A 16,319-nucleotide genomic window follows, 5' to 3' on the forward strand; every position below is an offset into this window, starting at 1 on the left:
GAGCAGCACCCCAGCTCATGACATTTTGCAGTTTGCGCTCCTGTAATTCTTTATTCTCCACTCTCAAACCTTTAACTTCCTTCATGAAGAAGCCCATTTCTTTTTGCATGGAGGTGGTAGTCTCCATCATTTGCTGCCGCTGCTTTCCAAATTCCCCCATAACTCGCGCTGTGGTAGCCTCATGCTTTTGCGCTAAGGTTTTTTCTAGCTTTCCCTCGTGGTCGTTTAGCTTCTGCATAGCTTTCCCTGTTAGTGCGTCCATATTTTTACTCATTACGTGTATCATCGTCAGGTCTCGGCGGAGGGTTAGGTACACGACTCGCACCTCCGGATATCGGTGCCTCGGGGGTCAGTACTGGATCGGCACCTTCCGTATTTCCAACTGAATCCGGACTGCTTTGACCTGAACTGCTGGAGCCGCCGCTTGATCCGCTTCTTCTCCCTTTTGTCTTTGGCATCGTTACTGTTGCTTTCCATTGGTTGTTTTCACTTGAGCCTTTTATTGTGTCCATATTGCAGGTTCCATTTGCAACAAGTATTTATGGTCTCATTCTCCCAATGTTCGGGATTGGTTTTGCTATCGGTAAGAATGCTACCTGTTTCCAAATAAGCTCCGTATTCCCCACTGAATGTTGACTGCTTGTTCCAGGCATGGTGGACTCTTCTATGATGCCAATCATGGGATACTTGGTGGATTTGCGGCACGTGTCAGTTTATGGAAGTGTGTATGCCATTGCTGATGTGGCTTTTTGCATGGGATTTGCTTTGGGTAAGAATGAAGGCCCACAACTTCCACGCTACAACATATGGCCTCATTTCTGGACACACTTTAGCATTTTGGCCCCCGGCAGTGGACGGGAACTACACAGATACATTATCGAGGGTCTTTCTGCATGGTGCTCGACAGCGGGCAAATGTGCAGCAACGTCCAGTTAGGCAGACTACCAGGAAGTTAGGCAGACTACCAGGACGTTAGGCAGACTACCAGGACGTTAGGCAGACTACCTGGAAGTTAGCCAGACTACCAGGAAGTTAGCCAGACTACCAGGACGTTAGGCAGACTACCAGGACGTTAGCCAGGCTACCAGGACGTTAGCCAGGCTTACTTTCACCTTCATGCAAGAGAAACACGATTGAATTGAAGATGTCTGTGTTGACCTCGCTGCCATATCTGATTTGGAACCGATTTGTTGGATTTCTTTGGGGAAAAATTGATTTGGTTAGCATCCGTTTTGGTTAGAGTCGGTTTAAGTTTGAGACTCTGCTGCGTCGCACAGTAACTATGGTGCATTCAAGGATTACCAAACAGCATATGAAATCTCAAGACGTAAGGAAAAATACTTTATGTGGAGTGAAGTATAAAGACATCAACATAAAACTTGTGGGCTTGTTTTTAACCGTGGTACATATGCAGGGGTGTGGAAAAGTGTTGGCCCCCTTCCTGATTTCTTTTTTTTTTTTTAACTCAATCAATCAAATGTAAATATTAGCCAATGACAACACAACTCAACACTTGATGCACTTTTTATATGAAACCTTTTATTCTGAAGGGATAAAAACATCCAAAGCTACATGTCCCTGTGTGAAAAAGTGATGGCCCCCCTTTAAAACACAGGTACACCGTACTTGATGCTTCAGTGCCATCTAGCAGTTCAAATGTGAATTACACCTCTCATGACAATCATTCATTCAAAAATGGTCTCGAAAAATGTTGCCGATAATATCGAATAGCGATGATAATTTGTAGCACAATTATCGACCAGTGAAATTTGTTATCGTGACAGATCTATGCAGGACTGATATCAGCTGATACCGATCACATGGAGTAACGACACGTTTCAATGTATGTATCATGAGTGCTATTGGCCAGGGGTGCTGTATATAAGGGGAAAAGTCAGGACAATTCCAAGGTCCCTTGACTGCCAAGGGACCCCCAAAAATAGGAATTTACTCATTAAATTCGTAATTAATTCTTAAAAGGGTGGGGGCAACGTAATTCTTTGCATGGGGCTGCACCTCTGCTACTGGCTATATGATATGAAAAAAGGAAGCATAAAATCACCTTTATTTAGTCCAAAACATATTGGACTTACTTTTGGAAGGGAACATATATCACTGCATGGTGACACTTCCAGAGGAGGACAAGGACAAGGACGCCGTCTTCAAGGAAACTTTGGATGTGAGAGCATAGACACAGACAGACGCCGCATCAAGTGGGTTTGTCCACTGCTGCCATACGTCAACCTTGCCGCCAAATTGGATGTGTCCAGGCTGTACAGTAAATGAATACAAGTCAATGTACTTACTTGAATAAAGCGCCTTTCTACAAAGAAACTCCAGTTAATTCCTCTCGTGTATAGGTTCACACACGCACTAATATACTTGGTAAACAGTTAGGAACCAAAACACTCTGATTGCCCAATATGGCGGCGACGTTGACGTACTGCTGAGCGCTCTTTGCGGCGTCTCTCTATGTCTCTGTGGAACTTCCAGGTCCGTGAGAAAGCACTCGGCGAACTCTGCTGAGAAGGGCTGCTCATCTCTTTCGACGATGTTAATACATTTATACAAATACAGTTTGAGTTACTGTTGCACAATCGATGCCACGTTACCTTCTTTCCTTTTTAAATGTAGCTAGCGTCTGCAGGTGTCAGTGAACGAGTGAACAAAGAGAAATAACCACGAGTCACGGTTTATTAACAAACTGCGCGATCAATAACAGGGCACACCAATATGTATTTATATGCATTAACAGCTCCAAATAATTCGCCTCCCGCCAGTCTCTCCGACAGTAGCAGAAAGTTTGAACCACAGAAGGGTTGCATTCAATGACATCACATAACTTAATTTGAAATCACATGCATTGAGTGTAGATTTCCGAGCAGACTTAATTGCATCAAATTGTACTTTCGCAGGAAGAGTTACCTTCGTGATAGATACAAATATCCACTTCTTGTTCTTCGTTGTCTTTCTGTTGATTTACACCACGCAGACACGTATAATCAAGATGTTGATATGACTTCGGATTGTCAGTGAATGCATCTCGCGGTGGTATAATGGCAATGAGGAAATGTCCTTGCGAGGACTACAGAGCCGCGTTGCCAACCTGATCTGGCGACATTCCAACCCACCCTGATGACATGGTACTTTGAAAGGTGGAAGAAAGTGGCTTTACAAAAATGGACATGAGTTCCACACAGTGAAGGCATCTTCACCACCTGGAAACCCTGGCATCAAGCACGCCCACACCCATTTTTCACCTCATGAACAATGGCACAGCTACTCCTTACTCACTCTTTTTTACACATTTGATTTCTATTTAGGGGGGTTGTTTTGTTTTTTGGCTATGGTCTCAACCTTCTGATCAGCTGATGAACATTTTTATTTCACTTTAGTGCGTATTTACAATCAATTGATGACTCAAAAGCTTTTGTTTTGCGTCTCTCCCATTTCTTCTTTTTGCATTTTGAAGTGCTGCTTAGAACCTCTTTAAGGTCCAACAGTGCAAAATGTACATTGTTTTCAACTGGTCTTGACATTTTCATCAGCAGTGTATTTGCCATTTCCGCTTGGTTTTTTTGCTGTCACTTTCAAACTGCTGCTACCTGACAACATTTGCATTTGAAAATCAAGTAATTGCGGGTCTTTTTACCAAAAAAACCCAAAACCTGACTGTCGACTGAGGTGCAATTGTTTTCACTGCCATGCTTTTATTTTGAAGGCCCGACTCCACCGCTTCCAGGATGTACTCCCCCCTTAGGTGTTGTCCAGCAGACAGGATGGAAGTACAGTGGCTCATTGTTTTTTTTCATGTCAGTTAAAACACGGGAAACTCTTCACGAAAGGTCACAAGATGGGAGTTTTCTGTTGGCAGGCACGTCCTGGTTGGGTTGTTTTCACATGCGAGCTCACGTGAACCGCAACGGACTTGACTTGCTTGTCTGGTGCGTTTACAAGCGAACCGCACCAAAGCGACCCAAACGCACAACAAAGGAGCACTGATGCTCGTCTTGAGGGTGCGTGCACACTTGTCATTTTTGGTCCAATTCAAGCAGTCGGTTCACATAACTCAGGACCGGACCAAACAGGAGTGCAGAGACCCACTGAGAGACGGGTCTGGGTCCGCCTGCCAGTGGATTCTGGTCCTGAGTGAGACAAGTGTGAACACCAACCGCACCAACGTGCCAACACAGCGGGTATGACGTTACCAAATGACAGCCAGGCCATGATGAACTGATGACCAACTAAGAGTACAGGTTGGTACCAGACTACAAGTGTGCACGTACCCTAAGATGGTGGTGATGAATGAAGCAGAGTCATGTATCTTCCAAAAAGGTTCATGTCGCTGGGCAGCGTGTAGCATGTGTGCTTAATTAGCATGTTGCCAGCGCGATGGCCAAACGCTCTCTATCCAGGTCTGCAACAATCGCAGCACATCCATGCGCTGATAGATGCGGCACAGCTCGGTGAGCTCGGTGACAGGTTTCTGGTTGTAACGTAGGAGGAACTCCTGGGTGGGGCTGTTGGACAGAGAACCCTGGGTCCGGTGCTCCAGCAGAGTGACTTCATCGTAGCTCATCCCCCACCGACTGGCAAAGTTCTTCCAGTTTTTGACAGTGCAGTGGTACGGATCCAGTTTGAGCCTCAACGAGTCCAGAAGATCTTTGTCGTTCATCAGGTCGCTGATCTTGGGAGGAGGCGCAGGACGGCGGCACATTTCACATGCGTGGTTGAGGTGGAAGTGGACTTCTTTGCTGTCGTCTCCTTAGTGGACATGGAAAGACGAGACAGAATGAAGTCAAGAAAAGGCAGCATACAAAATGATCAAACGAGGGGTTTGTTCTTTTACTAAGGCGGGGTCCACACCAACGCATCTTTGAAAAAGATGAGCCACACCTCCGCACCGACACACGACAATAACCTCGACAGCAAGTTTACGTGCTCGGTCTCATCAACAGCCATGAGTCCAACTACAGTGGTCCTGGGGGGCCATAAGCAGCATGCGGCTGTTTCTTTATATGCCCGCGGTACATTCTAAAAATAGAATTGAACAAGAAAAAAACAGCAGCAGCAAAAATTGAAAAATCTCAAAAATTTTTACAAGAATAAAGTCCAAATATTAAGACAAAAACGGAATCTCACAAGAAAAAGTGGTAATTTCATGAGAATAATATGATAGTCATAATGTGATGTGGAAAAATGATGTCATTTTAGGAGCTTCAGGATGAAATCCAAAAATAAGATTTTTTCTTAATTTATTTCTTCAAGTCATAACGAGGGAAAGGCTTCTTGAGACGTCATCTGTACATCTGTGAAGAAGGTGTCGGATGTTTTGCTCCTCTTCCGAAGAGCTTCATCAGCGAACTAACAAGTGCTGGTAGCCTAGGCCTTAAATACAGTAAGAGTGGGTGGAATTGGTGTGCCAACACCCTCCTCCTATTGGTTCCTTACACTAAGACTGGGAGGAGTTGTGGTCTAATCCTCTCCTGCCATTAGCACCTCCGATAAAAGGGAAGTGTAGCTCCCTGTAGTTGGGTATGAACGACTCTGATACTGGCTCGTTAGCATCTATTGTTCTGGCTCGGCCCTGGCTCCACCTCATTTGCATGACTAAGAGCTGTGGGTTTTGGTCTCAGTAACCTGCTGAACACAGGGTCCAAATTAAACCTCAAACCACCATTCCGATTCAATGATGGGTTCTGTTGTTTGACAAAAATAGCTTCCTTTACTCCTCTTTCAAACCATCTGTTTTCTTTGGCCAAAATCTTTACCTCGCTGTCCTCAAAAGAGTGATTGGTAGCTTTCAGGTGTAGATGTACTGCTGATTGAGGCCCACTAGAATTGTCCCTGCGATGTTGATAAAGCCTTTTTTGGAGCATTTGCTTAGTTTCCCCAATGTAGTGCTCTTTGCATTCCTCATCTTTACAGTGGATGGAATAGACCACATTGCTCTGTTTTTGGTTTGGAGCCTTGTCTTTAGGATGCACTCATTTTTGTCTCAGGGTATTTACTGGTTTAAAATAGGTAGGAATTTTGTGTTGCCATAAGATCCTCTGGAGTTTTTCGGAGACCCCCGCTACATAAGGGACTACCACTCCTCTCCTTTTTGCTTCTGTGGGCTTTTGGGTTTCTTTCCCTACTCTCTTCTTTTGACATTTGTTAAAAGCCCACCACGGGTACCCACAGGTTGAGAGCGCTCTCTGGACATGTTGTGTCTCCTTTTTCCTTCCCTCAGCACTAGTTGGTATTTGTTCCGCTCTATGTTGGAGGGTCCTAATAACCCCTAGTTTATGTTGTAGTGGATGGTTTGATTGAAAAAGCAGGTATTGGTCAGTGTGTGTGGCCTTTCTAAAGACCTCTGTAAGTAGCTGTCTGTCCTCTCCTATAATTACCTTGCAGTCTAAGAAGGCTAGTTGGCTGTCTTTAGCGTCCTTGCGTTAAAGTCATAACATTACGAGAAACAAACAAAACAAATAAAGTTGTCATTTTTGGAAAATTAGGCTGCGGGAAAAGCTACAAGAATAAAGTCAAAATATTAGGGAGAAATTCCAAGAAGAAAATTGAAAGAGTTGGAAAACAATCAAAAACAATCAGAATAAAGTTGTATTCTCAGGAGAAAAGAGGCTCCATTTTATGAGAATAAAAGAATAAAGTCATTTTAAGAGCACAGGGTGGAAATATTAAATACGTAATTTTAAAAAAAGGCATATGATGAGAAACAACAAAAAAAAATTGTTGCGGGGGTATGCTGGAGCCTATCCTGGGAGACTTTGGGGCAGAGGCAGGGTAGACCCTGAACTGGTCGCCAGCCAATCACAGGGCACATGTAGACAAACAACCATTCACCTTCACATTCACGCCTGTGGACAATTTAGAGTCGCCAATTAGACTTCGACAGACAAGGGAAATTGTTGGGTTCCAGTCGCTCACTTGCAGAAGAAAAAAACACTGTAAAATAAAATGCAATGCAATGAGATATAAGATATAAGAAAATAAAAAGAATATAAGATAAATAAGAGTTGTACATTTACAAATAGTGTGTAGTATATGGTGAATACAAGTAAAAGTATACTTCATCCAAGGGTGGGCAGACAGTACAGAACAATACTGTGGTGAAGGATCTTTTACAGACAGGTGAGGTATTGTACAGCTGGATGGCGTGTGGAATGAATCAAGTCCTGTAGCGTTTACTGTGGGAACGGAACCGGAGGGGTCTGTTGGAGAATGAGCTCCGCCGCCCCCCTCTATTGTCCGATGGCGTGGGCGGGTGGGGCTGTCCACGATGGAGAGTAGTGTCCTCCTGTCTCTCACTGTTACAAACGCCTCCAACTGAGTGCCCAGAACTTGTGTGGCTTTCCGGATCGGGTTGTCCATCCGGTTTTTGTCCTTTTTGCTGGTGCTGCTCCCCCAGCAAACCACAGCAACTGGTCTTAAGACTTTGATCATTTCCACATCTCAATTCAATATCATTCTTTGGATATGTCTTTTTCTCACAAAATGGCCCAAGCTTTGGCTTCCTATCTGATGTGATTTTGCTGCCGTGGGAGGGAACGACATACCTGGTGAAGTAGACGTGGGGCAGGTGCATTCTTCAACCGCTTTAACTGGCTACAACATAGAAACACACAGTAGATACTTTTATTAGACACACAAGCTGTATTCATGGAGGACTCAACGTTTATAAGTCGCATCATGAAGAGGAAAAAAACATATATATGTCACACTGGACTAGAAGTCGTGTTTTGGGGGGAAATGTGTGTTATGAAATCAGAGACCAAGAAGAGCCATGTGATGTTTCAGAGTTTCATCAGGTTTAAATGTGTTTTTCATAATTATGAGATAAGAGAGAAGTGCAACGTTGTCATCTAATTAGTTGTGTCGTGTAAAAACGGCAGTGGTCGTTATGGCACACTGATTTGCCTTTTTCAAAAGGGCAAAAAAATTTTCTTAAAAAGGTTACGGCTGCTTTCCAGCGGTAAAATATCATGAAAACGATCATACCGACCTGACTGGTTCTGGCACAGGTGCTCAGGGATCCGGGAGGCATGGAGCTCAGGTGCAGAGTGACAGCATCTGCTGGACAGACTTCAACGTTCAACACTCAAGGTCAGCATTGGCATTTGTCCGTTTTTTTCCTCATTTTAATTGTCAGCATTTTATGAGAATTAAAGGGAATTAAAGAACGACGTCATTTTAAAAAAAAGCGGTCCTATTAAGAAAACCAACCAGAACAACAAATAAAGTTGTAATTTTTTAAATATTAGCTTATTTTACAAGAATAGAGCCAAAATATTATGGCAATAAAGCCAGTCAGAATTATGAGAAGAAAATTTACAAGAAGAAAGTTGAAATAGTTGCAATACAAGCAGTATTGGTCGATGCCAGTGGTCACTAACCTTTTTGACTTCTGGTCTTGGCTGTGAACATCGACAAGATCTACCGCCCTCCATCGTGTGTGTGACATTGTGTGTGTGTGTGTGTGTGTGTGCGTGTGCGTGTGTGTCACACAAAGTGGAACCTTGGCTAGTGTCCGTTCGGACCAACTCTAACTAAACGAAAAATCCATATTTCCACAACTGAAGGATTTTTTTTGAGGTGCACGTCACGCTACACAAAAAACAAAGTGGATTCAAGGGTCAAAATGTGTGGCGTGCATGAAAAAGGCGTCCATGTTTGGCAGGGCTGCTATTTACAAAAAGACAAATGGAGTGAAGGCACTCATGTTTGGTGTTTTGAAAAGTGTCCAGTACTTACCATGAGGATCAGTAACCTGCACTGGGTAATTGGCTTCTGAAGACTGTGACGGGAAAAAGAAAATATTTGACATTATTGTAGTTGTGGTTAGGGATGGGGTTAAGGGTTATGGCTTGGAATTAGGGGTGAGGGTGAATGGGTGAAAATCAGGCCTGATATAATAGCATTGAATTGGCCTCAACCAACAAAGTGTCTGCGTAATCAAGCAATTTCTCCGCTATGAACCACTCCTCTGACGTTACTAAAGTATGAGTGGCCACCATATTATAAACAGCCTTCCCTCGCTCCATCGTGGTTCACCTTTCGTGGACTCGCTGTTTTACAGACTTCTGAGTTCAATTTTAGTGCTTTTTTTGCTACAGGCCTGGCTCTTTAAGAAGAACTGCATTGCGGGAAGCTGAGTGTTGTAGTTCTGTGCTTTAGCACGAGGTGGCCATGTCTCTATCTCTATGCTCTCTTCTGTCTTCTGTGTCCTGATTGGCTGCAGACCATGGTCAATCAATCACTCCTTCGTGCCGTCTCCCTCCTGTTGTGGTCATCGCTAGCAAAATAGCTAAACGTGTGAGCTGTTTGCTAACCGCCACTAAACAATAGAAGAAACAGACGACGCTAACCGTGTGACTCTGTGTGGTTGCAAGTTTTCTCCCAGACAAAACCCACAATGTTGACGAAACGTTCTGCACCCAAAAGGCAGACAATGTCAGCCATTGCACAAACAGCTGGACTTGGACATGCTGAAGGAAGATAGAAGTTGAGGCTGTAGGGCGCCATTACGGAATAAACTAATCTTCAGTTCATGGAGGAGAAAAATACGACCACAGAAGCAATATGTTTTAACAAGGATACAAAAACGCTACAGCCCAACAGCGCCAAGACAAAGAGGCTCAAGTCAGAGGATTGAAATACTTGTGAGTTATTTAATAATTTTTTGTGTCTTCTTGTGCAAACACATAAACTGCCGTTGTATTTTCCTCCTCGTCATCCTACTCCTTGAACCGCAGATTCACTTATTCCGTAATGGCGCCCTAAAGCCGGTTAGCTTCTTCTTCTTCTGTTGTTTATTGGCGATTAGCAAGTTTGCCAGCAACCATTGACCACAACAGGAAACAGCACAAAGGAGATTGATTGACAATCTACAGCCAATCAGGGCACAGAACACAGTGGGCGGGTTCTCCCTGAGCCAATAAGGATTGTCGTGGCTCTATATCGAGCCACTTATTGTCTACTGGGCGTTCCTAATACGCTCGTACAGACATGTAAACACATGCTAAGACCAGGTGGAGCTGCACACGTCTTCAACGCTCACATGAGTATACAACACCCTCTACTGGTAGCAGTAGTAAATACAATAACAGACACATCCAACAGAGCACCCATAGGTCACATAGAATACACAATGCGCGTTCAAACGCTGTTGAAAAACCCCCCCAAAAAAACATGGAAAATACCTCAAAAGGTAAACTGCATTGTAGCGAGGGAGCGCTGCATAGTGGGCTATTTTGGGAACCTACCCCCTGTGATAAACGAGGGAGCGCTGTACAGCACTAATTGCACAAGCATTCTTACTAAGGGTGTCAGATTCAGACCAAAAGCAAACTTGACCTCACTTGACTGTGAAGCGTTGGGTGCCCTAAGAAGCGCGATAAAATCAAATCCGTTGTTATTATTAGTTTAAAATGTAGCTTGAAAGGTAGCTGACACGCGGCAGCCTGAAACCGTGTGAGTGAAGCAACGGCACAAAGACAGAAACGAGCATGCTGGAACTTGTTTCCTAGCGGGCCCTCGCATGCTCGTGGGACATCCTGTAGCATTTTACCGAGAGACTCAAGTGCACGTGAGAGAAAAAGCACCAAGCAAATAGGAAGGAAGTCGGGAAGAAAGAAACATAAGTAAAAAGTGCTCACAAAGGTGGTGGTGTCTGTGTCCTCCACTGGTTCTGAGCTCAATCCTTCCTCTGCCAAAAAAACAAACAAACAAAAAGCCTCGTCATCTTTGCCTGTGGTTGTCATTTTCACTTCAACATGGGTTTGTAGTACAGCGAAAGCCGACATGTCAACATTACAGAAAGTGTCCATTGCTTGAACATTAACTTGCGGCTTTGTCCACAGACATAAGGAGATCATTGTCGATAAACGATATTATCGTCAAAATTATTGAGACCATTTTTTCATGAATGTAATGATCTATGACACGGTAATGTAACGCTAATTCCCCTAAAGTCCACCACCATTTGGTCTTTGTGGTATTGAGGTGCAGGTGGTTTGTGTCGCACCAGTTGGCGAAGTCCTGGATCAGTTTTCTGTACTCATCCTCCTGTCCATTCCTGATACATCCATGATGGCCGTGTCGTCTGCATACTTCTGTATGTGGCAGAGCTCCGACTTGTACTGAAAGTCAGATGTGTACAGGGTAAACAGAACATCCTCGCTTCTAGTTTCATTTTCTACTCCTCCTTTGCTGCCCTTAGCTGGACTCTTAGTTCCCTCTGTACCTGCTTAAGTACTTGGTGTCATCGTCTTTGAAATTCTTTTTCTTCCGGTTCAGAAGGTCTTCGATGGCACTTGTTATCCAAGGCTTGTTAGCAAAGCAGCATACAGTCCTTGCTGGCACAACAACATCATGCAGAAGTGATGTAGTCTGCGGTGCAGGTGACTATTTCTTCTATATTGTCCCTGTGGGGGCCCTGAAATGCAACCCAGTCAGTGGTCTCGAAACAGGGTATCAGCCTCCGGGGACCACTTCCTGAATGAGCATGTGGGTACGTGTAACTTCCTCACTTTTGGTGTATGTTGAGGTTTGAGTATGACCAGGTTGTGGTCTGCCTTCCCCAGTGCAGGCAGGGGGGTGCACTGTATGCATGTTTGATGTTAGCATACATTAGGTCTTTTAGGCCTCTTGCCGCTGGTGTTACCGTCCACATACTGGTAGAAGACAGTGTTCTTTCAAGTGTCACATGATTCAAGTCCCTGGAAATCAAAAAATCAATCCCTGCACAAGAAAAATGTCTCGCAAAAGACATCAATACAAAGAGCTCTGGGTGGTGTTACACTTGAAAAGCACACATGGAGACTGATGTTTAGGTTTGGTTGGGTTGAGTATTGTTTCTCCCCACTTAGGAATGCAAGGACATGTTCCCACACGTTCCCACACGTTCCCAAACGCTCTTTAAGAGATGAAATACATACCACGCCATCAACCTTGGCTAAAGGGGTGCAACTCCATGCAGGTTGCCTACCGTTTGACTACCGTGTCTCCTGGCAAAACGTATTCAAGATTCAAGATTCAAGAGTTTTATTGTCATATGCACAGTAAAACTGGTGGTTCTGCTATGCAAAAAAGAAAGAAAGAAAAAAACACAAGAAAAAGAATAAGAACATCAGAAACATTAATACCAATAAATTAAGCAACAACACAGAAGAGACATCAATACAGATGAGTGTGTGCGTGTGCGAGTGCTTCGTTGAGAAGCCTGATGGCCTGTGGGTAAAAGCTGTTTGCCAGCCTTGTGGTCCTGGACTTCAAACTCCTGTAGCGTCTGCCTGACGGTAGGAGTGTGAATAATGAGTGTTGTGGATGTGTGCTGTCCTTGATGAGGTTGTGTGTTCTTCGTAGGACTCTAGTTTTATAAATGTCTTGCAGTGAGGGGAGGGCTGCCCCAACAATGTTCTGTGAGGTCTTGATCACCCGCTGGAGTGCCTTCCTATCACGTGTTGTACAGTTACCGTACCAAACAGTGATGGAGGCGGTAAGGACACTTTCCATAGTGCATCTGTAGAAGCAACTCAGGATTGTGGTGGACATGCCAAATTTCCTCAGTCTTCTCAGGAAGTACAGTCTCCTTTGGGACGTCTTCAGAATTTGTTGGGTGTTGTGAGACCAGGTGAGGTCCTCGCTGATGTGTGTGCCAAGGAACTTGAAGGTTTTCACCCTCTCCACCTCAGTCTCATCAATAAACGGGGGTCTATGCGGCTCCTTTTCCCTTGTTCTTGGGTCGATGATCATCTCTTTAGTCTTATCTGTATTGAGAAGGAGATTGTTATCACGACACCAAGCTATGAGGTCCGCCACCTCTCTTCTGTATGATGTTTCAACACCACCAGTGATCAGTCCGATGACTGTAGTGTCATCCGCAAATTTAATGATGCTGGTGTTGTTCTGTATGTCTTTGTCCTGACATTTGGAAGTAAGTGTGAGAGGGAAGGCAGCGTATCGGCCGATCCCCGCACATTCGCAATTCAGCCTTCAGCACCCTGCAAATTCACTGATTTCTGGCTGCCTTTTAAACCTGATTGCTAGTTACGTTCACGTATACAGCATGCAAGTACCACAGTTTTAACATGTTTAGGTTTTTATTAGGGTGTCGCGACATTAAAAAGTGATGAGATTTCTTGTTTAGAGGAAAGCTATCTGGCGAGAACAGGGCAATCACACTGAAGTATGTCATGGCTACTACGAATCACAATGCCGTAATAAGATATATTTCAGGCATAACTTCCACAAATGTTTTGCTTTTGTGACAGCTCAAATATCTAAACAACTGTACCACAACATAAACAAGACAAAAAGGCTTGTTTTACATCCAAATAATCTCTTCACAAATATAACACCATGACCTATTTACAATTTTCACATTTGGAACTGAGCTGTGTGCATGTGCATGCGTTAAAATTTCCCTACAATGCGTAACCTTCTGCACGCTACACTCCTCCACGCTCTTTCGCTTCCTCCTTGCTGCCATGTGTGTTTTTTCCATGCAAATTCACATGCCGAGCTCTTATTAAATGCACCTCTGCCATCTTGTGGCCGTTTTGATGGCTTAAAACTGCTCTAAAAGTGACATCCATTAGTGTGCGATTGCATCATCACCTCTTTTTTGCCATCTCGCACAAAAAAAAAACGTAAAAGATGTCTAAATGCGTCTTTGGGATCAGATGTCCGGGACGATAAAACATCTTTGGTATTGAAAGAGTTAAGTACTTTACACACACCTTGCAATCCAACGTACTTTAGTGTTACCAGCGTCAGCGAGTGAACGATAAACCAATGCAATTGGATATCCGCTTTGACAAGCAAGAGACACGGCTGCCTCCTGGATCGATAAGGACCAGCCATAAATCCTTTGATTAATGGATTGTGTAGATATATACCAGGTATCGCAAGACTAGCCAACAGTTGACATTGTGTCGCCGCTCACAATAAACAACAAACATGCAAAACTCTGGGATTTTCTTCCAACTGTACATTATTTTTTGACTGAAATAATGGCCCATATTTCTGATATTCTGATAAAACTGATATCCATTTATCAAATCTGATGTAGCTATATACGCCTGCAAGTTTAGGCGGTCGCACGTTGGACACCCCTGATTTAAGGTACGCCTCCTCTGCATGAATGGAAAATGGTTACGTTACAACATCTAATCTATCTGCAACCAGAAGACACAAATTCCAAAACACGAACGTTCAACAACCGTCACACAAAATCATTCTAACAGAAAAACAACCCGAGTTCATCCGCGAAATCGATGAAACAACAAATAAGGAAATAAAACGTGAATGCCAAACAAGACAAAGAAGAACATCGATGACGTGACTAGCATGTATGCTACTTACCCAAAGATTCTTCACAAGCTCCCAAACTGCTCATTTTTGAAGCGTCTCTAGTGCGGGTCAGCGCTGGAATGCACAAGGAAAGTAAGAGTAACTTTTAAAAGAGGAACGTTCCAATGATTGTTCCACAGCGGCGCCAGACAGTGAAGTCACTGCAGTACAACACCTTCAATGCAGGTAGCCTCCGTTCAATGCTGCATTCAAGTGCGCCTCGGAAACTACATCGGCACAGCCGTCGTTTCTTTCGTGTGTGTATGCGTGTGTGTTGCGCGCGCGCATGTGAGTGTGGCTCCTTCTAAAACCAATGAACTGCAGGCGTGTGCGAGTGAAATTAATTTAATGTATTCAGTAAAATATATTTTTAATAGTAAAATATATTACTTTTTAAAATGATTGAATTTACATTTTTAAATAATGAATTATTTTTTGTGTACAATGTATGTATATTACTAGCATATGTGTATGCTACATGTCCAGTCATTAGGGACACCCTGGAGAATTGATCAATGAATATTCGCCATCACGTGGTCTTGTGAGGAGCGCCACAGGTGAGAGGCTTCAGGGCATCAGGGCTTCAGCCATGCATTCCTTCAGCTTGGCATGTTCATGCATGTTGGGGGTGCATTGTCACTCTGCAGTACCTCATTTCAAATACTTACATTATTATCAAATTTATATACAGTCGTCCCTTGCAATATCACGCTTCCGTTATCGCTCCCTCGCTGTATCGCAGCAGTAATGCCGTAAAACATTGACACTAGCGATGTGCGATACAATTCAGGCTGCTGCCGGTGATACTGATTCGATACTTTGTGTGTATTCCCCTAATGCAGGGATGTTCAAACGTTTTCCAGCGAGGGCCACGTGCTGAAAAATGAAAGAATGCAAGGGCCACTTTGATGTTTTGTAAAGCAACACTTGGAAATATGCTAGGACGTTATACGGTATGTAGCTCAAGAAAAAACTGCTTTTCAGCATATTTGTAATAGAAGTGAAATGCTACTAAAAGTGACTCTTTTCCAGAATAATCTGAGTTTATTCTTGTAAAATTGCAACTTTTGCTCTTCATTCGATGATGACTTTTTTCCCATTTCTGCTGTTTTTTTTATTTTCCAACTATTTCATTTCAACTTTCCTCTTGTAAATGTTCTCCTCATAATTATAACTTTATATCTTTGAAAACAAAAATGCATTTTTTCATTATTTCCACATTGTCACTAAAATGATATTTTAGTTTATTCTAATAAAATTGCAACTTTTTTTCCCATTAGAAAACTATTTTTTTTCTATTAATATCTTGACTTGACTTTAATTTCTGCTGTTGATTTTTTGTGTATAATTTTCCAAATATTTCAGCTCTCTTCTTGTATATTTTCTTCTCCTAATATTTGGACTTTATTCCCATGTTATAATTTTCCCCCAAACTACGTTTTCAAAATGTACAACATTCATTGTTTTTTACTTTAAAAAAAACCAAAAACTTTGAGTATTTCAACTTTCTGCTACTAAAATGCCATTTTTCCTCACACTATGACTTGATACTAATAATAGGCTTTTGCACCTCTATCACAAAGCTGAGATATTCTTGAAATGTATATGACTTCTCAGCTTGCTTTATAAAGAATCAAAGCGGCAAAGTTGCATCCTTTCGTAGTTCGGCATGTGGTCCTCCGTGGAAACACGTTTGGACACCCCTGCTGCACGTTTTCAACCCACCGTTGCAGTAACAGGACTGGCCACACAATGGCAGCAAAGCACCGGTGTCCCAAAATACTGAACACGATGTAAAGTTTGAACAATTTATTGGTAGTGTTTTAATCACTCACCCTTGCCCAAAATGTACTTTTTCATGTGGTGTACCCATCACTTTCTCCTGCCAATGTGCCACCAGGCGTTTCGGACCTTCTGGCTGGAGATCAGTGGCACTGCGGCGCCGCGTGACCCGCTTTCAAGAT

At 43.3% G+C, this 16,319-nt stretch overlaps 1 protein-coding gene across 5 annotated transcripts; it reads right to left on the bottom strand.

Moving 5' to 3' along the window:
* Positions 1-1,542: 1,542 nt before the first annotated feature.
* edaradd (EDAR-associated death domain) lies at positions 1,543-16,266 on the bottom strand. Of its 5 annotated transcripts, none has more exons than XM_054797497.1 (7): positions 16,191-16,266; positions 14,368-14,430; positions 10,659-10,708; positions 8,755-8,797; positions 8,006-8,073; positions 7,560-7,608; positions 1,543-4,761 (listed from the first exon to the last, which is right to left on the bottom strand). In XM_054797497.1, the coding sequence occupies exons 1-7, from the start codon at positions 16,213-16,215 to the stop codon at positions 4,370-4,372; spliced, it is 690 nt and encodes a 229-aa protein (XP_054653472.1). In that variant the 5' UTR covers positions 16,216-16,266; the 3' UTR covers positions 1,543-4,369. The 5 variants fall into 5 exon arrangements, with proteins under 5 accessions (XP_054653472.1, XP_054653471.1, XP_054653470.1 ...); XM_054797496.1 differs by having other exon boundaries at positions 1,543-4,764; XM_054797495.1 differs by having other exon boundaries at positions 8,006-8,085.
* Positions 16,267-16,319: the final 53 nt, after the last annotated feature.

Source organism: Dunckerocampus dactyliophorus, chromosome 13, assembly GCF_027744805.1.
Source record: "Dunckerocampus dactyliophorus isolate RoL2022-P2 chromosome 13, RoL_Ddac_1.1, whole genome shotgun sequence".
Lineage (NCBI taxonomy): Eukaryota > Metazoa > Chordata > Actinopteri > Syngnathiformes > Syngnathidae > Dunckerocampus > Dunckerocampus dactyliophorus.

Coding starts and splice junctions, on each gene's coding strand:
- edaradd (XM_054797494.1), bottom strand. CDS start 16,215: ATGAAAAAGTACATTTTGGGCAAGG. Junction 8,086..8,754: donor GCAGGTTACTGATCCTCATG/GTAAGTACTGGA, acceptor TGAACGTTGAAG/TCTGTCCAGCAGATGCTGTC. Junction 4,765..7,559: donor CCCCACGTCTACTTCACCAG/GTATGTCGTTCC, acceptor ATGTCCACTAAG/GAGACGACAGCAAAGAAGTC.